The sequence below is a fragment of the Engraulis encrasicolus genome, chromosome 2, assembly GCF_034702125.1.
Source record: "Engraulis encrasicolus isolate BLACKSEA-1 chromosome 2, IST_EnEncr_1.0, whole genome shotgun sequence".
In the NCBI taxonomy this organism is placed as follows: Eukaryota; Metazoa; Chordata; class Actinopteri; order Clupeiformes; family Engraulidae; genus Engraulis; species Engraulis encrasicolus.
Genome location: NC_085858.1, coordinates 35061017 through 35086016, shown reverse-complemented (window position 1 = coordinate 35086016; position 25000 = coordinate 35061017). Strand labels below are relative to the sequence as shown.

Genomic DNA, 25000 nt, shown 5'->3' with positions numbered 1-25000 from the left:
GCCTGTGCAGAATCGAGTATACAAGTCTCTGAAGGTCTGGTCAATGTTGGCTGACTTGGAGGAGAGCCTTGGGAGTTTCCAGGTATGGGGATTTATGTTCATTGCCACATCTGTACTTAATTTAAAGGAAACTGCTGCAGACAGTGTGCATGATTACTACTTACTAATTGCTAGTTTCATTAAATACAAATATACAAATGTGATTAGATCCAGAGGGATTTGGTTGTATTTGCTGTTAAAACCGGATTTGTTGGCCCTACCGTGGCGCTCGTCTATCGTTAGGGCACTCGTCGTATTACGCTGCTGACCCGGGTTTGATTCCGGCTTGGGTCCTTTGACGGCCCTTCCCCATCTCTCTCTCCACACTTGCTTCCTGTCGTTGCTTCACTGTCCTGTCAAAATTAAGGCAAAGAAGCCACAACAAAAAAACCTGATTTGTTGCCTTTTCTCTTGTGTAGTCCACTAAGGCGGTGTATGACCGCATCATTGACCTCCGGATAGCCACTCCTCAGATCATCATCAACTACGCCATGTTCCTGGAGGAGCACAACTACTTTGAGGAGAGCTTTAAGGTAAGCTGTCTGTATTAAAATATTGATTAAGCATTGATTAAGTGCATATGTTTTCAAGTATGTTATTGATGTTCTTTTCTATTCATGAAATCACAATCTAAGTTGATTGGTGATTGCTGAGATTATTGTAATTTTTCATACACATTAAGCAGTTGTGCACGAGATGTAATGTGGAGCAACCATGTTTCCGTTAGAGTCTGAAGAGATTTACATGCTCATCATTCAAGATGTTAATTTGTTTCTCCCGGTCCCATGTTGTGTATTTGCAGGCCTATGAGCGAGGCATCGCGCTCTTCAAGTGGCCCAACGTCTATGACATCTGGAACACGTATCTCACCAAGTTCACCGACCGCTACGGAGGGAAGAAGCTGGAGAGGGCGAGAGACCTGTTTGAGCAAGCCCTAGACGGCTGCCCTGCAAAGTTTGCCAAAAGTAAGACATGATTTAGATGGTCTTTGAATGCAATAGCAGACACAGTACAATACGAAAAATATGAGTGCTGCGTAGATCTTTTCCAAAGACATTTCTATACCTGCAAGATAGTGTTGCACCAACATCCTTAATTACTTCAAACCTGGAGCTATGGGAAGTAAAGTATTCCAGTGTGTAAATCACAGTCTTTACGTGAAATGTACATCCTTTTGACCTGTAAATATTTTTGGGAACTGAACAGCATGTTAGATGAAGGTAAATGGCATTTTTATTATCTGGCCTTCTGGAAGGTGTTGTAGTGTAGTGTAAATGTTGCAGTGACCCTGGGTATTTCTTAAAGTGAAGTGTTCTGACGCGGATTTCACCTAAGAGTATCACTATTTCTAAGTGTAAATAACAATTGGATACACTGGCCGCAAATGGGTGTTACTCGTCCTAGTAAGGCTTGGACACTTCACTTTGAGAAATACCCAGGGTCATTGCAATATTTGTTTGTCTGCTTTTCAACCTGTCCACCTGCAGTGTGTTAGATCGTCTGCGGGGGGCGTCAGTCACACATGCATCTAGCATTGGCCAGGGGATCAGGTTGCCATATCTGATTGCTCTTGTTTGCACTGTAGTTTGTGCTCTAGTTGTTACGCCTGACTCTTTATTTTTAACTCTGGAAATTCAGCTGGTATCACGCAACAGGCTATATCACACAACGTGCACAAACTTGGCGGTGACACACATGGTGTTTATGTTTGCAAGAGTGTTTGTGTGCAGTTGAGTGATAGTGTTTGCAATGTTTCACAGTTTTGTGAGCTAGTAGCACGCCTACTGTCATGTCTGATGTTCCATGTGCTGTGTGTGTGGCCGGCAGCCATATACCTGCTGTATGCCAAGCTGGAGGAGGAGTATGGGCTGGCGCGGCACGCCATGGCCGTGTACGAGAGGGCCACGCAGGCCGTGGAGCTGGACGAGAGGCACCAGATGTTCAACATCTACATCAAGAGGGCCGCCGAGATCTACGGAGTCACGCACACCAGGGCCATATACCAGAAGGCTATAGAGGTAGAATGCACGCACGCACGCACGCACACACACACGCACGCACGCACGCACGCGCACACACACACACACACACACACACACACACACACACACACACACACACACACACACACACACACACACACACACACACACACACACACACACACACACACAAACACACCAGAGCCATATACCAGAAGGCCATCGAGGTAAAATGAACGAATGCACGTGCGCACACACACGCCAGAGCAATACATACACGCCAGAGCCACAGACACACACACACACACACACACACACACACACACACACACACACACACACACACACACACACACACACACACACACACACACACACACACACACACACACACACACACACACCAGCGTCATCCACCAGTATTCCAAAGAGTTGAACATACACTATTTACCCCCTGCACTGCTCCGCTGAAGTCAGTGGCCAGTATCGGAATGTTCTTGGCTTAAAATGTATTCAAACCAGACGCCAACAGCGAATTAATTCAGGAAAAACAACATGGTCCATTAAAGGTCAGGGTATTTGTGGTTGTCTCATGTGACATGGTTTCTGTTTTTGACTAGATGACCTTATGTCTGTAGGTATTGGCGTGTAATTTTTTAATAGAAACAATGCTTCCAAACATGTCAGACAGTGAAATGTTTTAATAGTTTTCTAAGTTGCATAATCTGTGTCGGCTTGAAGACGTGTGCTGACGTGTGAAGACGTGTTCCAATGTGCTGAAATTGGAAAAGTGTGTGTGTGTGTGCGCGCGTGCGCGCGTGTTTGTTTATTTTGGTGTTTCATATCTGTGGTGTCTTTGCTGGTGTTTCATATCTCTGATGTCTATATTCACCTCTGTGCTCCTGTTCTGTCTCAGGTCCTTCCTGACGAGCCGTCCAGAGATATGTGTCTGCGCTTCGCTGACATGGAGGCCAAGCTTGGGGAGATCGACCGAGCCAGAGCCATCTACTCCTTCTGCTCCCAGATGTGTGATCCCAGGGTACGCCAGACGCCAGAGTGCACCTCTCTTCACATTACATTACATAGCAGGGTTGCATTTCTCAAAACCATAGTTTCTAACTATGTTAGCGACTTTGTTGTTTACCATGCGATTTGCCATTGGCAACTACCCAAGTTGCTAACTAGCTAGCGAGTACACCTTCGAGAAATGCACCCCAGAGTTGGCTGGCTTTTCTTTTATGCAAATGAATGTTGTAGTATAGGCCCAGGGTGGTACTTGCTGTCCTTGGAGCAAAGTAAGGTTAGGTGCTTTGCTCAAGGGCTCTTAAGCCATGGATGATAAGGGATTCAAACCTGCATCCCTCCATATTCCAGACATCACTGTTTTTCTCTGAAATTGTGCTGCATAATATCAATGCTGCAAGATCAATTGTCCCCCGACACTTGTTTTTCCATAATCAATGAATCAATAAGTCAATCGCTGTCTTCCTCTGCTCTGTTTAGATCACGGCTAACTTCTGGCAGACGTGGAAGGAGTTTGAGATTCGCCACGGTAATGAGGACACTATCCGTGAGATGCTGAGGATCAAGCGTAGTGTCCAGGCCACCTACAACACACAGGTCAACTTCATGTCCTCGCAGATGCTCAAGGCCTCCTCCAACGCTGCCGGCACAGGTACGAGGAAACTTGACTATTCAGACATTTAGTGGATTTGTGTTGTCAAAAAAAGAAGAAAACCAATCGTTGAGTGTGGACGACAAACGGATACATCTTCAGTTGGTTTATGGTGATTTCTCAAAAGTGTAAACAGAGGGCGCACTCAACTTCTAGAGTAAAATAATTAACTTTAGGTGCAGGAAGAAAACTATAAACTTAAAGAGGAGAAAATCCACACTCACAAGCTGAGTGCACATTTTCTCCTCTGTAAGATTTCTCAACAGGCACAAAGGTATATGTGGTTTTGAGTTCTTGGACTGTGTTAAACCAACCTGGCTTTCATTTCGGCGTGTGTGTGTAGTGTCAGACCTGGCCCCTGGCATGGGTGGTGTGGATGACATGAAGATGTTGGAGCAGAAGGCTCAGCTGCTGGCTGCGGAGGCCGAACAGGACAAGCCCAAACCCAAGGAGAAGATCCTCTTCGTCAGGTGAGCAGAGCGCCACTCATTTCATTACATTACATTACATTACATTACATGACATTACATGACATTACATGAGGTTAAGATGTTAAGTTTTTAAAAAAGGACAGTGCACAGTTTAAAGCCCAACTGGGAAACTCCCATTGTGCTCACTGCACACAATGAAAAGGCATTGTATACCTGTGCAAGGAGGGACTCATGACATTACATTACATCACATTACATGAGATGAGCTTAAGAGGTTACGTTTTTAAAAAGGGGCCCTGCCGTGGCCTAATGGTGGGGCACTCGCCTGCCATACGGCTGACCCAGGTTGGATTCCTGGCACGGGTCATTTGCAGACCACTCCCCATCTCTCTCCCCATTCTCTTCCTGCCCACCACTCAAACTTCGCCTCGCGCACCATCCTACGTATTTCCGCCAAGATACTTGGCTCCGCACTACGTCTGGTACCTGTCTTCTGTGGAGCGATGTTGACCGGTAGGATTTGCGCCGGTGTTCTGACAAACGGTCCTACATTGTAATTTAATCCGACGGTAGGATGTTCTGTCAGACATGTCTGTTAAACGGTCCTACATCGCCATAGATAGACGTCAGACATGTTTGTTCAACAACTTCCGAAAATGTCCTTCCTGCTTCCTGCAATCGCGTCAGATCAAACAAAGTCCAGACCATGAATACGAAATGAAAATGGTAGTATTATGGTATGGTCAGGACCAGGCTAACTCAAACTGTCCTATCATCAATAAAGTCAAGAAGACCACACAAAAAAAGGACAGTGCACGGTTAAAGTCCACTTGGGAAACTCCCATTGTGCTCACTGCACACAATGAAATTGCATTGTATCCTCATCCGTGCAAGGGGGCAGCCCGAAACAGTGCCTCAAGGGGGAGTGCAGCGGGACGTCAAGAAGGAGGATGGGAGAGAGCACCCTTCGGGCTACAAGTCTGACACCCTAACCGCATTCGGATGATTGACATTAGTCTTGTGTTGGAACAAGAAAAGGTTTTAGCACTCAATGATAATGGTACTCAATAGCACCTGTAGTCGTAGATTTGGCAGGTGTTGTAACATTTAGGGTGGCACCAACAGTCTATTTTACATTAGCTATGTTTACATAGTAGTCTATATTACATTGCATTATACTTGTCTGAGTCTTTAATCCAAAGATGCGTACAACTATGTGGGTACAGGGTGTTGGTTATAATCCCTGGAGCAATTTGAGGTTGAGGGCTTTGCTCAACGCTCAAATCAACACACTACAGCCATGGGTTTCAATGGTCAGGAATGGATGGGATCCCTCACTGAGTACAATAGGTAGGCTTTTGTGTTCGAATGCATCAAAGTACCCAGCCTCCTGATGGAAAAGGGTCCTGGAGAAAGCAAGTCGGAAGTCAGTGGATATTCAAGTGGTTGCCTCCTCCCTCTAAGAAAACTAAAACAATGGAGAGCAGAGGTCTTCTGTAGGTCCATTGTCGGCTCAGTTGCCACCATCCCGCCGTCAGACCAAAACCAGTCTAACCTGGGCGTGCTACACTGCACGCTTGTCGAATGTCATGCCCAGGTGCAAGTGGATGTCATGTTATGCTAGCTTGTGGATATGTGTTGCTTCAGACATTGGCAAAGCAATGAAGGAGAAGATGCATTTTATTTTTAGATGCTTTGAATCAAGCACCGTTTTAACCTATTTATTACATGGTGCACACCAGTTGAATCGATTTGTTTCAAATATATTCATCAAATTGACTTTATAAATCATCATTCTAATAGTTTTTTAGGTTGTTTTGAGGATGTTGGCAGATAATCAGAGTTGTTCAATTAATCCCACCTCTCAAATCACCTATTGCTGATTACATGTTTTGCACCAAAACCACTCTTGTTGTGTGGCCTCTGGTTGCCCCAGCTCATTAACGCCCATTAACTCCCAAACGGCCCTGGCACAGCACAGCAGGTGGGCAATCGGCTCTTTGGTGACACAAGGCTAGATTGGCAGATTACAGCCTTAAGGAGTTGATGTTGTGTAAACAAAGCAGCTTTTTTCCTCTTGGCCCTGTTGGCCTGCTAAAGCTGAAGACAAAGGCCAGTGTGGCCAGAGGCAGAACAGCACTGGGCTGATGGCAGCAAGGGGCAAAGGGACAATAGCAGGCCTTTGTCACGCGGGGTCAGTTTCTTCAGAGGATATACGTATTTACTCGACTCATTTGCCCTTGTGTGTGTGTGTGCGCGTGTGTGTGTGTGTGTGTGTGTGTGTGTGTGTGTGTGTGTGTGTGTGTGTGTGTGTGTGTGTGTGTGTGTGTGTGTGTGTGTGTGTGTGTGTGCGCGCGTGTGTGCTTAATTTGTTTAACAGTGTGTGTGTGTGTGTGTATTTTGTTTGTTTAACCCTGTGCGTGCGTGTGTGTCTTTCTTTGAAGGAGTGACGCCTCTCGAAGCGAACTGGCTGAACTGACCAAACAGGCCAATCCTGACGAGATCGACATTGATGATGACGATGACGAAGATGAAGATCAGGATGCAGAACCTGACGGTGAGTCAAGACGCCTCATAACCACATACGTAACCACCACGTCCCCGCGCTCCCCATGTCCACAGTCTGTCGGTGCACACTTAAAGCATGATTGAGCTGATTTTTACTGATGGGCAAACTAGGATTCCGAAGTAAGAATCCAGTGACACATTTTCAAAATTGCCTGGTTTTAACTATCCAGTTAAACCAGTTGATTGCCTTAATTGGACAGGTAAAACCAGGTCATTTGGAATATGTGGCACTGGATTGCAACTTCTGAATCTAGGTGTCCCCATCACTGCTGATATGTGATGATCTAATGTATGTTGATGTTTCTCCACAGAGGTCCAGTTGGAGCAGAAGACCGTCCCCTCGGCTGTGTTTGGAGGTCTCAAGGAAGACTGATGTAACAGCGTCATTGCCAGTCGAATCCAGAGAAAAAAAACCTTGTGATCACAAAGACTCTCCCTGAAATCATGTAGGCCTCACTGGCACCAACAACCTCATTACTTTTTCTGCTCCTCCCTCCCAGATTTGTATGGATGTAGTACCAGCTTTTGTACACCAGATGTCACTCTTTGCTGTTCGTGAACTTTCACTTAGTTGTGTACGCTTATGTCAACAGCTCACATTAAATGTTCTGTCAGCCCTTTTACCTGACTCTTTTTCTTATTTTTTTTAACATTTTTCTCCTCTGTGGGTTTGGGTGGAGTTTATGCAGCGCAAACGTTTCAAATATTTGAATTGTGGGCATTTATGAGGGGTAATTGTTGCCAGCAAAACATTTTCCATCAGATTTTTCCTTTACCATTTTTTTCTTTGCAAAAACCTGGTTGAGTTGGGTGGGGGTACACAGCAACTTTCTCAAATATGTAATAACCACTGCATTGTGTGTGCATTTTTGAATGTCCTGAGGCCTAAACGCACACACTGAAAGGAGGGGAGAGGAGGAAAGGAGATTGGAGAGCGTGATGTGAAGTGGTGGAGAAGTGAAAGCGGTTCAAAGTCTCAGCCAGAAACGTGTAGTTAGCGCTGAGCAACCTTTACCCTCTGGAGTAGGCATTAGATTAGCCGCCTGCAGCTGGAAACTTTTAACCATCTACAAACATGTAACCCAACCTAGCGTGTGGACGTGCTCCTCGCGCATATTTTACCTATAATTACTCGCCACTTTTACTGAGAGGAAATTTGATCTATACTTTTTTTTCTCCTCTCCATGTCCCATGCAGGCTTATAAAGCACAAAGCCGGTTGGTTCTTAGTAATGGTGTCATGTACATACAGGGTTAACAATGTGTTTATGTGTTAGTTAAACCCCTTGTGATATGGTGTAGTTGATCCATCTGTCTTTAGGGTTCCTTAAAACAGTTAGGGAATTGATATTGCTGCTGGTGAAGAGGGTGGGTGGGAACGAAGGACCGAACGAATGAGGCAGAATAAACGTCCCATAAATGTTCCACTAGCTAATTAGATTAAAATAGTTTAGTGGTAATCCTCTTACGAAGTTAGAGCGAAGGGGCGACCAGCAATCTCTCAGAACTTTGAGGGACATCATGTGACATTGCAGACCTCTCGGTGGAAATGTATGTTTGTGTGCAGGAGAGGGAGAGTAGGCCTGCCTATAGGCCATTCAGTTGTCAATTTGATATAGCCTACCGGTAGGCCTATGTCAAAACTATGGAATTTATCATTTAAAAAATGGCTCACACCGCTCAACACACACAAACAAACAAAGGTTTCCTTGCCTGGCTGCTATTCAAATCTGTTGTTCTGGCTATTATTTACAGCTTTTTGAAATCCAGCTCGTGTAGGCCTGCTTTCTGCTGATAATTGGCAACATGTGCTGCAGTGATTATTATTACACAATTTAGTGTAAAAATAACCCTCATTAAAGCTCCCATGGGAATTGTTCTGAAACCACCACGTTTTATTTTTGTAATAATATACAATATACAGTATATATATATATATATATATATATAAAATATTAAAAAAAAACACAACAGATTAGACTAAGTTTAATATCTACATTTTCAACGTGTGTTACTTTTGTTATGGTTTAAATTTCAAATGCCAATAATTTGTGCCTTTTGCTATGTAAACTATATAGCCGTAGGACTCCATCTGACAAGTTTCTGAGAGCAGCAGGTTATACCGGTACTGCACCTGTCTCAATGGGCACCACACCGCCCTACCTGATGGCTGCGTTCACACGCGCTGCGCCCGCCCTCTCGCATTCCCTGTCACACACGCTGAAACCCTATTGGTCACCCGCCGGTTGAGTGACGTTAGTTTGGAGCACCTGGAAATCAGTCATCAGCAGAGTCGTACTCACAAAACGCTCAGCGATGCGGACGATGGAACCGGGTCAAATTGGTGTAAAACGCTGTTCTGGGAACCGTTAACTATTTGAGTGATTCCCAAAAATGCTTCTGTAACTTGGGAAGCAGTTTAGCGATACAAACGGACTACGACTGGTTTCATGCGACCACTGAAGATATAGTTTCGGGATATTCTTTTCCGCGAGTAGGCTGCGTTAACCGACACCCGTGTTCTACAGCCTTGACGCTGTGGAATAGGACCAGGATGACTGCTTGATTTCCCTATTTTCTTACGCGACTACCTCCACCCCGGATCTTTCCCTTTCCTTCCACTCGGCCTGTCTGCGGACTCGCTATGGTGGATTCGAATGCTTCGAGAAAGACTTTTGTGGTCCCGGACATAAAACCCGTGGATCAGTATGATTTCACCAGAGCCAAAATATGCGCCAGTGTGGGTTGGCTCTTGGCTAAAACCTACGGCAATGCAGGTATGTGAACATGTCCCATATGTTTTAGGCTATATTTGGGAAAGAGTCTCTGTCCTAGTGTTGTTTTTGCCGTCAGTGTAACAAAAAGCGCACGGTTGAAGGTGAACAGCTTACGATGTGTACACTCAGCGATTTTAGGCACACAAAGACTGTTGGAGAGGTGGGAACATTTTGCGTGGTCGCATATGACCCACCGCTATTTCCCCATCCTGTCTGGCCAGCCTGTGCCGCATTCGTGAAACAGAAACAGTGCAGTTTATGGCCTGACACAACATGCAAATGGATTAGGATAAATTCTACTGCATTGAAGCGGCAGCTTGTTCACCCCAGTGTGTGAATTGGTTACTCTCCAAATATTCTACTGCTGGCTTGTTGAAAATGGGCAGGCCTAATCAATAATGTTCTGCCACGGTTCAGATCTGCTCGAAAGTGAACCAAGTGTGGTGCTGGTGCTCTGTGATTCCCAAGGGCAGCTGTACCATTTATTTCTCTACCCATCATACGTTGGCACGGTAGTCGTAGCATATTTTCTTATGTAGAGAGACATTGAGAACATGCTCGAAGCATTTACGCGTGAAATGCGTTATGGGACCAAACCCTAGTAGCCGGTGGTGTATGGAAGCGTGTACCAAATGCATCACCCAGGCTGTGACGCGGTAACACACCCACCTGAGGTCTATTGTGAATAAACTAAACTACTTTATATGAGCCAAGGCTGCCGGCGTCTCAAGGTTTGGGGCGTTTGTATTCCTGACAGCTCACTCATAAAGCTCGCTCAAAGCAACGAGGGGCGTGTTTTGGGTTTTTGACCATTTCTGCCAGACTTGCTGCTGCTATTAGCTCCATCTTTCTTTTTAAACGTGACCTCTCCTATAGGCCTAGTTGTAAGCCTACGGGAGGGTGTTTAAGAACATACCGGTGATCCACAATGTGCCAGAGAAACCTTTTGCTGAAGTGCAGCAGGCAACCACACCTCTGACACATCTGGCGTTTATTTGACCATATCTGTTCTACCAGATTGAATAGGAATGCACTTGAACAGAGAGCTCACATTTCTAGATTATTTAAAAACATATAACATTTATAACATGTACAAATGTGTAATTTTCTAGCATGCTGCACATTTTTGACCTGACCTAGTAAATGTTGATTTTGGTGACCCACACACACACAAACTGTTTTCACAGGTTGGTTTGCCAGGCTTGTTGTGTGATGAAGCAAAGAGTTGGCCCCTTTGTGCAACGCAGGCGTTGGAAGCAGCCTGTGTGTGGAAAAACAAAGCGTTTAAAAGGGGCCTATTGTGTTTTGTTCATGGGCCACTCATAATTCAGATGATTAACTCTGCTGCATTCCCCAAGCCCCCTTAACGTGGAGGGGGCCTGGATGGTGTTAGGAGAGGAAGAGAGCAAACTAGTAAAAAAAAGAGCAAAAGCACACTCACACTCACACTCACTCACTCACTCTCTCTCTCTCTCTCTCTCTCTCTCTCTCTCTCTCTCTCTCTCTCTCTCTCTCTCTCTCTCTCTCTCTCACACACACCATCAAACCAAGATGTCTGGATCAAAATGCGGCCTTGACAGTCCCTCTAAACACTCCACATTTTCAAGGACAGAGATTAAAAAAAAGTGCACAGTGTTCCTGTAAATGTTGATGACAAGAAGGCACTGGTGTGTCATTGTGACCTAGAATTGTGACTCTTCTTGAAAGGTTTGTGCAGCAAAGTTGGCAGTGGTTTTGACTGGAGTTTTAGAACTGCTTCCGCGCTCGTGCCTCTTGTAATTGTTACCTTGCCGTGCATGTGACAGCATCGCATTCCAGCAATGTAAACAAACGTGCTAAGACTTTGTTTATGCCAGTTGTAAGTTTCGCCACACACACACACACACACACACACACACACACACACACACACACACAGCACTGTCACTAAAACATTTGGAGGTAAAATACCTAGTTAGCAGGAAATGCATGTACACACACACACTGCATATTACCAGCGCTGTCGCTAAACATTCAGAGTTTAAAGGCATGGTCAGGATGAAACACAAGGACTATTGTGCTTGACCAACCCTTAATGGCTTACGTGGTGTTTGTTATGCAAGCAGAGCAGAGTAGAGTAGAGGCAGGGCCTTTTGCTTTGGGAGTGCACTGGGCCTAGCCTGATTATCATCGACTTTCAAATCTCTTCCAGACTTGATCTGACCAAGAGCATAACAATTAACATTTCCCAAATGGCATGGTTGACCCGCCTCTCTTGGTTTGCTAATGGTTGTTTGCTTCCCAACCAAGTGGGAGGAGTTCCCAATTTTTCGGGAGCTCAGAAAGTATTTGCATTGCTCTTGACCTGACTAATCGTAACGCTGAAGGTGTTGCGTCACTTGGAGGGCACGGCCTGGCTACACTGGGCCCACATCCACACAGGCCTAGATGCAGATACAGACACATATGCACAGGGATAGACACGGGCACGGGTGTAGTGCGAAGGAACAGGGGGTGCGTTCCAATATGTGACCTTGCGTCCTCCACTTGTGCTTGTAGCCTCGTACCAGGAAGTAATACGTCGTGATGACATTACTGACAACAGCATTATAATGTAATATCTTGCAAAAGCTCAATTGTTCAGTCATTTTATCATTTGCAAACTGGATGGTGAATGAAGAGTAGTCCCCCAAAAATTGTTGTGGCTAGGCTGACAGCGGGGAAACTTAATTGTTTTCCCCACGGAGGCAGGGCATCAGCAAAACGTGAGGCCACATGCACAAGTGGAGGACGCAAGGCCACATATCGGAATGCACCCTGAGAGTCCAGGACGTGGCTGGCCAATAGTCCAGCTAAGGTGCCGGCGTAGCTCGGCTTACAATCCCCTTATCTGGCAAACGTAGTCCGATTTCTCAAACTCCAGTTCGGTTTGATTTCTGCTCGCCCAGGGTACACACATGGCTTTGAAAACTCCAAGCTAAGTCGGACTGAGACAATAAGTTGAAAAATCTCTCTAACTGCACGTAAACACACGGAGTAAGTGAGTTACTTTACTGCCCCTGTGCACTCATTGCTGCTGGTGGTGGTGGTGGTGGTGGACAAGACCACGCCCTCTGGTCAAAGTCACACTCGCTCACCCTGTCCCTCTCCCTCTCACCGGAGGGCAGGCAGGCAGGCAGGCAGCCGGAAAAACCCTGAGCTGATTACAGCTGTGTGTGTGTGTGTGTCTGTGTGTGTCTGTGTCTGTGTGTGTGTGTGTGTGTGTGTGTGTGTGTGTGTGTGTGTGTGTGTGTGTGTGTGTGTGTGTGTGTGTGTGTGTGTGTGTGTGTGTGTGTGTGTGTGTGTGTGTGTGTGTGTGTGTGTGTGTGCGCGTAAGACTGGGCATCAGAAACTGATGTTGTTTGTCTCTTTGTGCAATTCTGTAACACAATATGAAATTATGTGCTTTTGTTAGAAGAAGAAGTGAGGGATTCAAAGTCCAGTACACAGTACACTTATGAGAGCAGGCGGTGAACAGTAGAAATTGGTGGGCTTTGCTAGCTTTCAAAGAAAATGGTGTGTGTGTGTGTGTGTGTGTGTCTGTGTGTATGTGTGTCTGTGTGTCTGTGTGTCTGTTCTCTCAGTAATAGTGTTGCCACCTGCCCAGGTTTTTCCTGATTGTCCAGGATTTCAATTACCTGTCCAGGGAAAAAAAAATACTTTCCTGGACAATAAATGAAGGATACCATTGCGTACAACCAAAAAGGTCAATTGAATTTGAAATGTCCTGGAGGTGTTTTTCAGGTGGCCACCCTACTCACTCGGTAGTGGTGTGAGAGCAGGCGGGACGGCTGCAGTTGGTAAGTGGGAGCCATGCGGGGCCGCTCAGGCAGGACTGTGTGGTGGTGGAGAGAGGTGCATTATGGGTGATGGTTGTTATGGCGATCTGGCAGGCTGTGTGTGCTGTGTGTTCCCGGCCCACTCGGCCCTCTCTGCTCTCATTAAGTGTGTGTGTGTGTGTGTGTGTGTGTGTGTGTGTGTGTGTGTGTGTGTGTGTGTGTGTGTGTGTGTGTGTGTGTGTGTGTGTGTGTGAGTGTGTGTGTGTGTGTGTGTGTGTGTGTGTGTGTGTGTGTGTGTGTGTGTGTGTGTGTGTGTGTGTGTGTGTGTGTGTGTGTGTGTGTGCGTGTGTGTGTGCGTGTGCGTGTGCACGTGCGCGTGTGCGTGTGCTTTCCCCTAACGCCACGGCTGTGTGATCCTGCTGAGCGAGGAGGACTGCTGCAGTTATCTTCCTGTCACAACCTGATGACATCATCACTCACACACTGGCTGACTGGGGCCTGCTGTGATGTGCTGTCTTGTGCAGTAGACGGTGGTTCTGTCCTGTGCTGTATGTGGTCCGTTATGTTATTTTGTGTATGGTGGCAGAGGTGGGGAGTAGAGTAGAGTAGGGTAGGGTAGGGTGGGCTGTGTGTCTGTGACGGAGGTGTTCCTGCACAGTTCATCCCCCTCAGGGACGCGAACCTGCCACCTCGTCAACTACATTTGTTCGGCAATGGGAGTCACAGTACGACTCGTGTACTGAGCTAAAGGGCCTGTCCGATAGCCCAACGCTACCGCACTGTATTGAGGCTTTGGGAGGAAGGTTTACTAACGTTCCACTCCGAACGTTATACTCTACCCCCTAAACCTCGCTCCCATCCGGGTCACGGCACGGCTGTGACGGAGGTGTTCCCGCACGGTTCAGCCCCCCCCCGGGGACGCAAACCTGCCAGCTTGTCAACTACATCCAGAGCTGTGCTGTCCAGGAGTGCCTTTCTTGACAGTGTCGTTGGTAACTTAGTGGGTTGCCAATGGGATATTGCAAGTGGTTTGCACCGACGATTTTGAGAAACTGGGTCCAGTCAAGTGCCAGTGGTGTTTTATCATTTTGCATGTAGTGGCAGAGGTGGAGAGGTGTGTGTGTGTGTGTGTGTGGTGCGGTGCGGTGCGGTGCCTGAAAGTTGGGTAGGTGTAGAGGACACACACACACACACACACACACACACACACACACACACACACACACACACACACACACACACACACACACACACACAGCATGCAGACACACCAACAAGCAAGAAGATAAATGCAGCCATATTCAAACCTCAGACAGGCAGGCAATCTCTCACACATACACACACACACACACACACACACACCCCATCAAGCAAGTAGAATAGTATAAATGCAGACATATTCAAAGGTCACACAGATAGGCAGGCAATCAGTCTCTCTCTCTCTCACACACACACACACACACACACACACACACACACACACACACACACACACACACACACACACACACACACACCATCAAGCAGAACAGCATAAATTCAGATTCATTCAAACCTCACATTGATGGGCAGGCAATCACACGCACACTCACACACACACAGCATACCGACAAACCATCAAGCCAATATAATAGTACAAATGCAGACATATTCAAACCTCACGTAGATAGGCAGGCAACAAGGCTCAAACATGCATACACACACACACACACACACACCTTTCATCATGTCCGGTGCTAAATCCAGCCGTAATCAATTACCTAGTCTGACCTCAGACCTGTTCCAGTTCACCTCCGTTGCCCCCCTCCATCTCCGCTCCATAGTCCAGCTGGGTTGGACAGCACCGACTGAGTCACGCTCCCAGCAGCACCATCCATCCACCAGCCCTGTCCCTGTCAATTTTATTGAGGTTCAAACTCGATTACACTAGCATGTATTAGCACAATTAGGTATGTGTGTGTGTGTGTACATGTGTGCTTTGCCAATAGTTTGTGGTTGTTTGTGTGCAACACCAATATTGCTCTCGGCTTCCTAATCAGACATTCAAATCTGTTTTCCGTCCAGCTAGGAACGGTAGGCTACCATGTTAAACAAAAGCTCTGACCGCATAGATTTTTTTTTTCAAAAATGGATTTAGCATGCACCAGCAATAACAGAGAATGGAAGAAAAAAGACCCCCAACCACACCAGACCCCCACCACCAAGCTCCCTGTTCTTATCACTAGAGCATTGATCAGCTGTAGTGGTCTCTAGCATTACTGGGCTGTGACGAAATGTTCAGGCTTGCCAGCAAGATTTCCAAAGGCACCAGGGGTTGTTTGCTCAGCGCGGTAAGAAAGCCTTTCCGCCTCGCCTCTCCTCTCCCCTCACCACACCTCACCCCGGCACGGCTCATACCCCCAGGGCCGCTGACAGCTTTAGCTGGGCCCAGGACAAAGACATCTAAAAGGGCCCCAAACCCAATCAATACAATATAATAAAGATCCAATTCTGGGCCCCTTCTCTCCCTAGGCCCGGGACAAGTGACCCCTTTGTCCCCTGCTGTCGGCTTCCCTGCATGCCCCTATCCGCGTGCTGCCGAGTAAATAGTGGTGCACCTATAGGCCTCTTTGCACAATTAGTCATGTGCCTCGTCACCACACAGCACAACTCGCTAGTGTCAATGCTCTGTCCTCCTCTCCTGTGTCAACAGATGAGCAGACACTCGCAAATCCTGTTCCTGCTGTGATGCTCCTGTCCAGCTCTTTTTGTGTGTGTTTTTTGGTATGTTTGTGCTTTTGTTTTTTTGTTTAGGACCTTGTTTTGTTGGTAGCTGTGAAAATGTACCATTTGAAAGCGAAAGGGACCCCCCTACACACAGACTCACGTGCACGCACGCGCACACACACACACACACACACACACACACACACACACACACACACACACACACACACACACACACACACACACACACACACACACACACACACACACACACACACACACACACACACAGTATCATCCGCCGCCCTTCATGAGTGAGTGCAGTGTGTGTTCCTGTGTGAGGCTGGCAGCTGGCGCTGCTGTTTCTGTTTGAAGTCCCTCACACAGTGGAGCGGCTCAGGCAGCTTTGAGGGCCGCTGAAGATGGGCCTTGTAGTTTTTTTTCCTGGAGACTGGCAGATGTGCAAATTTGTACCACTCACATACCCAGAGAGAGAGAGAGAGAGAGAGAGAGAGAGAGAGAGAGAGAGAGAGAGAGAGAGAGAGAGAGAGAGAGAGAGAGAGAGAGAGAGAAGAGAGAGAGAGAGAGAGAGAGAGAGAGAGAGAGAGAGAGAGACAGAGAGAGAGAGAGAGAGAGAGAGAGACAGAGACGCACACTCACACACAAACAAGTGGTAAACAAGCCCACACAAACACTCACTGTCACACAGACAAGGAGATGTCACAAACACGTACAGTCAGACATTTTGGCCATAGAAATCAATACAATTGGGCTGGATTTAGTGCTTCCAGGCGGCTTTTGAGCATTTTTTGGGCTGGAAATCATCAGCCTCATCTGGCAACCCTGCCCCCTGCAGTGCTGAGCGGGGCCCATTTACATGTCAGCCGTGTGGATTACACTACATGGCACAGCTATACTCTGTGAAACCCCTCGGCAGCTTTCCAGGGAGCTCGGGAACAAACACACAATGAACGCTCCTATGAAATGCATCTAAGAGCCTTACGCTTTAAGATCTTAACTATGTAGGTCTGAGCTATGTAGGTATGCGGGTAATGGCTAGAGTTTTGTTTGTTCGTTAGTGGTCCGGTCTGATTTAGAAGATCTCACGACCTGTATGGTCGCTTGCATTTCCCGTGAATTATCAAGAGTTTTTCAAATGATCCCGCTGACTAAGTAAAGCTGTTTAGTTCTGTTGCTAGCTAGCCCTGCGGAGGTGAATGGCACGTTGTCAAGTAGGCCGTGGTTGTTTGCAGAGTGCAAAATTGAACCAATCATAACAAGGTCTCAAGCGTGGATTATGATTGAAGTATCCCCTGTAGTAAAGCTGAGATTACCGCAGGTGCTCAAGTCTCAAGTTGGTGGGAACGCTCTAAACCTTGCGTGCATGTCTTGTCTTGAGCGGCTGCCCAAGTTTCAATGCAGTGTGTACTTGTACATAGCCTGGGAAGACGGACTGTAACATGAAATGTATAGTCTTGGCTTGCATCATAGGCACAATTGGCGTTCAAATTGTGATGTGTGCTAAGCCCATTCCAATGACTCTCTTCATAGATTCAAAACTAAATACTTGTAGAGCAAGGGTGGGGAACCTTTTTCATTCGAGGGGCCACTTCAAATTACTCTGAGGGCCGTAAAAGTCCTCCGAGGGCCGCACTATGAACACAAACCAGGATTTCCCCTGGCACTTTAGGCCTATATTGAAGGCAGCCACCTTTAAAACAGACCCCACCTTCTCTAGGTCCCCTGAATATAACTTAATTGTATTGCAGCAAATGCTATTTTTAAGATTCCTTTACAAAATATGTCATCTGTCATGAGATGCTGCATAACATTAAAATAGTCTCGGGGCCTGATAAAACGGCCTCAAGGGCCTCAAACAGCCCTCCAGACATGGGTTGGTTCCCCACCCCTGCTGTAGAGCGTGATGAGTAGAGGACAGAGCCAGGCCATATTCATGGCCCTGCTATGATTATCTTCAATGGTGCGAGGATAGGCTAGACCACATCATCAGGCTACGAACACGTTCTGCCAGTAGGGTTGCCCTAGTTTACCAGGCTCGTATTTTTTTACGCAAACATAGAAACTGAGCAAACTATACCCTCAAAGTCATATTACTGCCTAGGCAAACAGCTGTAATGGCTGCACTGCTTTTACACACTTTCTCACTGTGAAAAAGCAAGAGGTTTAGTTGCATGACAAATGAGGTGTTATGAAGTTAAATTCTAGTGTAAACTACAACAGACGTGTTACAATGTCAATTTCTAGTCTAAACCCGAAGTTTCGACAAAGTATTACTGCCTTTTTGGCACATGACTCAGGGGGTGTTATGAAGTCAATTCCTAGCCTAGACTCTTGTTTTGACAGAATATGTGTAGGCCTACTTACTGACTTGCTGCCTAGACTTAGTAGGGGCCGGGTAATGTTACAGACTGGTACTCTGATGCAAACATTAGTTTTCTTTCCAAATCAATCAGGAATTTCTGTTTTTTTTTCCTCCCCCAATCTGAATGCAATTATAAATCACCAAAGCCAACTGTATAACACATAATGTCCTCTGTATATGTTTGCACAGCCCTGTAAAGATGCAGCTGTGTGTTCCACTGTGCAGGGAAGCTGTCAGTGGGGGTTCAGTTGTGCCAGGCCCAGTGAGGCATAAGATTGTCATTACATTGTATGTATTGGATGGGGGTCCTTTCAGATAACTATATCCTCGGCCTGGCTGGCTGGATGGATGGTAGGGGTGTATATCACAGCCTGCATGACGGTACGATACGATATCGATTTATTAAAGCAGGGATTCGATTATTTTCGATATTTAAGAATTCCCCACGATACGATACGATTCGATTTTTTTTCCAATTACTTCTCCACTTGAAATTACTTTTCCATAGGAGCTAAGGCATTGGGCAGGGGCCAGCAATTCGATTATTTTCGATTCTTAAAAATGCCCCACGATTAGATTAAATCTTCGGCCGTAGGATTGATGCATTGTTACATTTCGATCATTATTTACATCCCTAGTTGGCTGGATGGTTGGGTGCTAATCCCATGAGGATCATGGCATCCTCTGTCTGGGCTCTGGGTTCTCTGGGCTGTGCTTTAGCCCTGCCTGTCTCCCTGCCTGCCTGCCTGCCTGCCTGCCTGCCTACCTGTCTCCCTGCCTGTCTCCCTGTCTCCCTGTCTCCCTGCCTGTCTCCCTCCTTCCCTGCCTGTCTCCCTCCTTCCTTGCTTGTCTCCCTGCCTGTCTGCCTGTCTGCCTGTCTCCCTGCTTGCCCGTCTCCCTGCTTGCCCGTCTCCCTGCCTGTCTGCCTGCCTGCTTTAGCCCTGCCTGCTTTAGCCCTGCCCGGGCCACACCACTCAGCTCAGCTCATCTCATCCCGGCTCTGCTCTGCTCTTCTCCACGCCGCCCTTTAATCAAAATAAAGAGGCCTTGATGGCCAGCATCGTCATAGCAACCGGGTTGAAACGCCGTTCCGCTCTCTTGTTGGCGTCTGAAAGGAGGAGGCTGAGGAGCACTCTGCGCATCTGCTTAGTGTACACACACACACACACACACACACACACACACACACACACACACACACACACACACACACACACACACACTCATGATACCCGTATGCACATAGTTGCACAAACATGCATCTTTAGTGCTTTATTTTTGTCCATAATTTGAAATAAATAGGATAAGTGGTCACATTTACCAGTTGCAACATGATTCGGTTATATGGCCATGACTTTAAGTAGTGCTGCATAGTACACACACACACACACACACACACACACACACACACACACACACACACACACACACACACACACACACACACACACACACACACACACACACACACACACACACACTGTATTATTCCATCCCGAGGGGCTTTTTAGTGGGTGATGAGGTTCGAAATGACAAGTTTGACCCTGCTGGACAAATGTGGTTTTGTTTGTTTGGGTTTGGAGGAGGAGGAGGAGGAGGGGGGTTGCCTGTCCTTGTCCTCTTGTCAGTCCTTTGGGGCTCAGCTCACTGGTGTTGGGTAACCTGACCAGCTCTGTGGATGGACTGGACAGGAGAAGTGTGTGTGTGTGTGTGTGTGTGTGTGTGTGTGTGTGTGTGTGTGTGTGTGTGTGTGTGTGTGTCTGTGTGTGTCTGTGTGTGTCTGTGTGTGTCTGTGTGTGTCTGTCTGTCTGTCTGTCTGTCTGTCTGTCTGTCTGTCTGTCTGTCTGTCTCTCTCTCTGTCTCTCTCTGTCTCTCTCTCTGTCTCTCTCTCTGTCTCTCTCTCTGTCTCTCTCTCTGTCTCTCTCTCTCTCTCTCTCTCTCTCTCTCTCTCTCTCTCTGTCTCTCTGTCTCAAGGAATTGGTGTATTTTCGCGAAAGAAGCCTATAGAACTGTTCTCTCTGTCCACTCTGTTCCGGAGCAGAGTTTACCTCGTGCTTCCGTGCGTTGTGCTGGTGCCGTGCTGCCGTGGCTGGCCTTAGCTTGGCCCCTATTCTGCTGAATCATGGCTCTCCAGCCAGCCGAGCCGAGGAAGCACAGCACAGCACAGCACGGGGAAACTGTTATCCTTAACATTCATCCCCTGCCATCACTCACACATCCTCCCCTGCTGCTTACCAGCTCCCAATACTGTGTGTGTGTGTAGTGTGTGTGTAGTGTGTGTGTATATACTGTTTGTGTGTGTGTGTGTGTGTGTGTGTGTGTGTGTGTGTGTGTGTGTGTGTGTGTGTGTGTGTGTGTGTGTGTGTGTGTGTGTGTGTGTGTGTGTGTGTGTGTGTGTGTGTGTGTGCGTGTGTGTGCGTGTGTGTGTGTGTGTGTGTGTGTGTGTAGTGTGTGTGTAGTGTGTGTGTTGTGCATACATGTTTGAGCTTCTTCTAGTGTAGGCTCTATTATTGTGAGTTTACATAAGTGCTCTTGTGGTTGGCAGTGTTTTGTATGACGATGTTTAGGGGGTGCAGGTGATGTTTGTTGTCATAACAGTGTCTTGAGGCTGCATGCTCCTGTCGTCTGTTCTGCTAGAGCTGCGTGTGTGTGTTATACCCTTTATGACAGTGCTGATGTTATTAATCCTAGAGCTCCACCCTCCAACCTCCCTCCCATCCAAAGTCTTCTCTGTCGTTCAGCCAGTTGGCCGCTGTGGCTATCATGTTATTGTGGCCTGGATGTGTTTGTCAGCAAACACATCCAGCAAAAGTATTTTGTGATGCCAGAAAGTTGCCATTTGAAATGACTTTATTTTTCTGTCATGTCAGTTACCTGTTTTTTATTTCAACTGAATGATCCTTCCTCCAAGACGGGTGATCTGGGCAGTAGTACTCGAGTCCGGACTTTTTTCTATGGACTTAGATTTGTCTTGGTCTCGCTATTAGCTGGACTCTAGACTTGTCTTGGACTCAGAAACTGCTCTTGCCAAATTAAGCTTTTGGACACGCCCGGGTCTGTCTTTATTTCGTTTAGAACACTGGCCATCATATTCTAAAGTAGTGCTTGAAATCCAACAACAAACAAGATTGTCTTAACATCTATGGCATATAGACCTAGTCTGGTCTGTATAAAGGTGGACTTGACCACAGCCCTGCCCATGATTCCATACTTTTTAATCTAGAGGTTGTGTGTTTACAACCTTGTACTGCTTTGGAGAAGTGACTCCATATACTTTTATGCCATTTTGTACACTGTATCGGCATGATTGTCCGAGGCTGTGTGTTCATTTTTAGTGTCCTACTTTCCATCCGGTTTTCTTTTTGTAAGCTTGTGTTTCCAGGTATTGCCTTCCCTTCCCTTCCCTCTGTTGTGGTGTAAAGGTAGCAAGCAGACAGACGGCTCATTCATGAGGGCCTGATCTCAGGAAAATGAAGCCTCTATCGAGTGCCCTCATCAGCAGGCGGTGCTGTGCCGTTTGCATGCTACTTTGCATTCCGGGAGAAAACACCAGGTTTAGGCCCACATGGCGAAGAGAGAGGGAGAGAGAGGAGGAAGGAGGGGAAAGAGGGAGAGAGAAATAGGATCACAGAGAGGAAGAAAGAAATGGATCAATAGAATGGGGAGCATGATGAGATGCAGGACAGAGAGAGAGAGAGAGTGAAGGAGAGAGAGAGAGAGGGATGGGTAGAAAGAGATGGGGGAAGAGAAAGAAAGTGAACCAGAGACCGTGAAAAGGAGAGAGGGAAAAGCGTGGGTAGGGGTAGGGGAGAGGGTAGTGAGAAATTGTGTGTGTGTGTGTGTGTGTGTGTGTGTGTGTGTGTGTGTGTGTGTGTGTGTTGTATGTATGCGCAGCGTGCGGGGGTAATGTCCCATTTTACTGTGTTGCAAGAGTCTTTCTTTTCTGTGTCCTCCAACCTAATTACAGAGGAGCTGGGAGAACAGAGCAGAGGAATGGTGTCAAATTCAGCACCCCTCTTCTTTTTTATCGTGCTCTCAGACGCTCATTCAAGTTTAAAATACTGAGAGGTGCTGCTGTGCAGCCTAAGCCAGGAGCAGTGGCATCCAGTGTACCCCTCTCTGCCAACACTGAGGCTAGGGGGTCTCACAGTAGCCCCCCAGGGGTGGGGACATGGATGGCCTCTCACCGTAACCAATGGTGCCACTTAGCAATTAGTAAAGCAAATTGAACTGTAAGTCAACCTTAGTGTTTTGTGTTATGTTAGCCATTTATGTTAGTGTTTTGTGTAATTACATACGTTTGTATGACCTTTTTTACAACCTGTGTACACATGCACGGGTGAATATTGCTTTATTTTATACATACCGCCTCATTAATTATATCCCCGAAACGCGGAGCGTCGGGGATGTAATGGTTTTGCGTGCGCCGCCTCCGCTGCCGCGTCCGCCGCCGCGTAAGGTCTTTCGTGTTAACGCGATAACTTTTGAACGGATGTTTGGATTTGTCCCAGATTTTTTGGGTGAATGCTCTAGGGCCGGTTCATGAACTGATTCGAGTTTGGAGGTCAACACTTTCCAGATGGCTGAATTCAAGATGGGCGAATTTTTGTTTGGCCCTTAACTTCTGACTGGGTGGATGGATTTCTCCCAGATTTGGTGTGTTAATGCTCTAGGGTAGGTTCATGAACTTATTGGAGTTTGGAGGCCACACTTTCAAGATGGCTGAATTCAAGATGGCTGAATTTTGGTTTGGCCCATAACTTCTGACCAGTTGGATGGATTTGTCCCAGATTTGGTGTTTCAATGTTCTAGGGTAGATTCATGAACTGATTAGATTTTGGAGGCCAATAATTTCAAAATGGCGGAATTTTCATTTGGCACTTAACTTCTGACTGGGTGGATTGATTTGCCCTGTAACACTTTATTTTAAAGGTTCACCCTTTCAGTGGATCTACCACATTAAGTACAGTGTAATAACCAGCGTAATGTATTTAATACCATGTAATAACAGTGTAACACCAGTGTAACAACATGCAATACCTGTAATACCAATTATTATCATATACGTTTATGAAAAGGTGGACGGGAGTGGTAGGAATGATGGGGGACTGGAAGCCTCGCGTTTCGGGGATATACCTTAAGCAGTCGAAGGCGACTGCACAGGCAGTCTAGTTTTTGAGTGGCACCATCGGAGGAAGTGGCAGTAAAACTTCCATCACTGCACGATCTTCCCCAGGCATCTAATAGCAGTCATTGCTGCCAGCAGGACTCAGACACCTACACGCAAGCACACATGCAAGTCCTGCTCTTCCTCCTCCTTGTTGTACTCTCCCTGGTTTGGCGGTCTAGGAACAGGTCTTTCAGCAAGCAAGGGAGGGCGGCAGGTTGGATGATTGTGTGTGTGTGTGTGTGTCCTCTCACACCTGTTGCAGGATGTGCTTGTGTTAGGTGCCCCTGACTTGGAGCCGGTGGTGAATGCAGCACAACCTGTTTCCTGGGCCCAATAAAACAGTGTGCCTCTCGGCCTCCTGGTGTTTCGATGGCTTTCCTTTTTCTTTTCTTTTTTTCTTTTCCATGGAGTGAGTATCAGGTGTTTGCTGGCTGAAAGTGATCCCTGATCGTGTTCCCAGTTCCGCGGTGGACAATGAACAGAAGGTTGCCTCTCTGTACTTCCCTTTCTCTTTAGAAGGAGTCAGGCTTTCAGTCGCCCGGAACGTGGTAACTGGAATCATGTTTGTTAGGAATTGTTGATTTGGTTGTCATGTTCTTTGTACATGTTTTATTAATTTTGTAAATGGTTAAACTGGCAGTGTAGATCTGTGCCATTCTATTGGTTAGAGATGATTAGTAATCCTAACACGTGGCTTTCCTTATGAGTCACTAAGCTCAGCACTGAAGCAGTTGGGGACCAGGTCTGGACTGTGCTACTGCCCCTGTCAGATGGTTCTGACAAGTGTGTCAGTGTCAGTGTACATAAACACACACACACACACACGCGCACACATCCCTGCAGGAGAAGAGCAATGCATTGTGTGTGTGTGTGTGTGTGTGTGTAATGGTGCAAAGTGCACCCTTGTAGGAGAGGAGCAATGCACTGTGTGTGTGTTTTATGTGTGCTACAGGGGAGGGGTGTGCTGTGTGAATGGATGCTGCTGCTGCTGCTGCCGCCTCCCCAGAAGCAGCCAGGCATGCATGCAGGCAGGCCGAAGCGGAAGTGTTTGTGCTGGGAAAAGGCCGACTAGCTGAAACCAGAGCTCACCCTGTCATCCTAGTCTAAGCCCTGCAGCCCACGACATGGTGCCACTGCCAGCACCGCCCCTCTCTCTCTCTCTCTCACTCTCACACACACACACACACACACACACACACACACACACACACACACACACACACACACACACACACACACACACACACACACACACACACGCGCTCTCTCCACACACACACACGCGCTCTCTCTCTCTCTCTCTCTCTCTCTCTCTCTCACACACACATCTCTCTCTCTCTCTCTCTCTCTCTCTCTCGCACACACACACATACTCTCTCTCTCTCTCTCTCTCGCACACACACACATGCTCTCTCTCTCTCTCTCTCTCTCTCTCTCTCTCTCTCGCACACACACACATGCTCTCTCTCTCTC

At 46.9% G+C, this 25000-nt stretch overlaps 2 protein-coding genes across 3 annotated transcripts in view; both read left to right on the top strand.

The window, feature by feature from the left end:
• xab2 (XPA binding protein 2) overlaps window positions 1-7318 on the top strand; it is an 18145-nt gene extending 10827 nt beyond the window's left edge. Inside the window, exons 11-19 of the mRNA XM_063187430.1 lie at window positions 1-82; window positions 459-572; window positions 842-1004; window positions 1867-2057; window positions 2938-3060; window positions 3525-3696; window positions 4040-4166; window positions 6572-6684; window positions 7007-7318. The exon at window positions 1-82 is cut by the window's left edge and continues 50 nt beyond it. Of these exons, the coding sequence (XP_063043500.1) occupies window positions 1-82; window positions 459-572; window positions 842-1004; window positions 1867-2057; window positions 2938-3060; window positions 3525-3696; window positions 4040-4166; window positions 6572-6684; window positions 7007-7068 (1147 nt within the window). The 3' untranslated portion in view covers window positions 7069-7318. The remainder of the gene's footprint in view (window positions 83-458; window positions 573-841; window positions 1005-1866; window positions 2058-2937; window positions 3061-3524; window positions 3697-4039; window positions 4167-6571; window positions 6685-7006) is intronic.
• Window positions 7319-8982: 1664 nt separating this feature from the next.
• The window catches only part of camsap3 (calmodulin regulated spectrin-associated protein family, member 3), a 62261-nt gene continuing 46243 nt past the window's right edge, over window positions 8983-25000 (top strand). For both annotated transcript variants that reach the window (XM_063187421.1, XM_063187412.1), the window contains exon 1: window positions 8983-9471. In XM_063187421.1, the coding sequence (XP_063043491.1) occupies window positions 9339-9471 (133 nt within the window). In that variant the 5' untranslated portion in view covers window positions 8983-9338. The remainder of the gene's footprint in view (window positions 9472-25000) is intronic.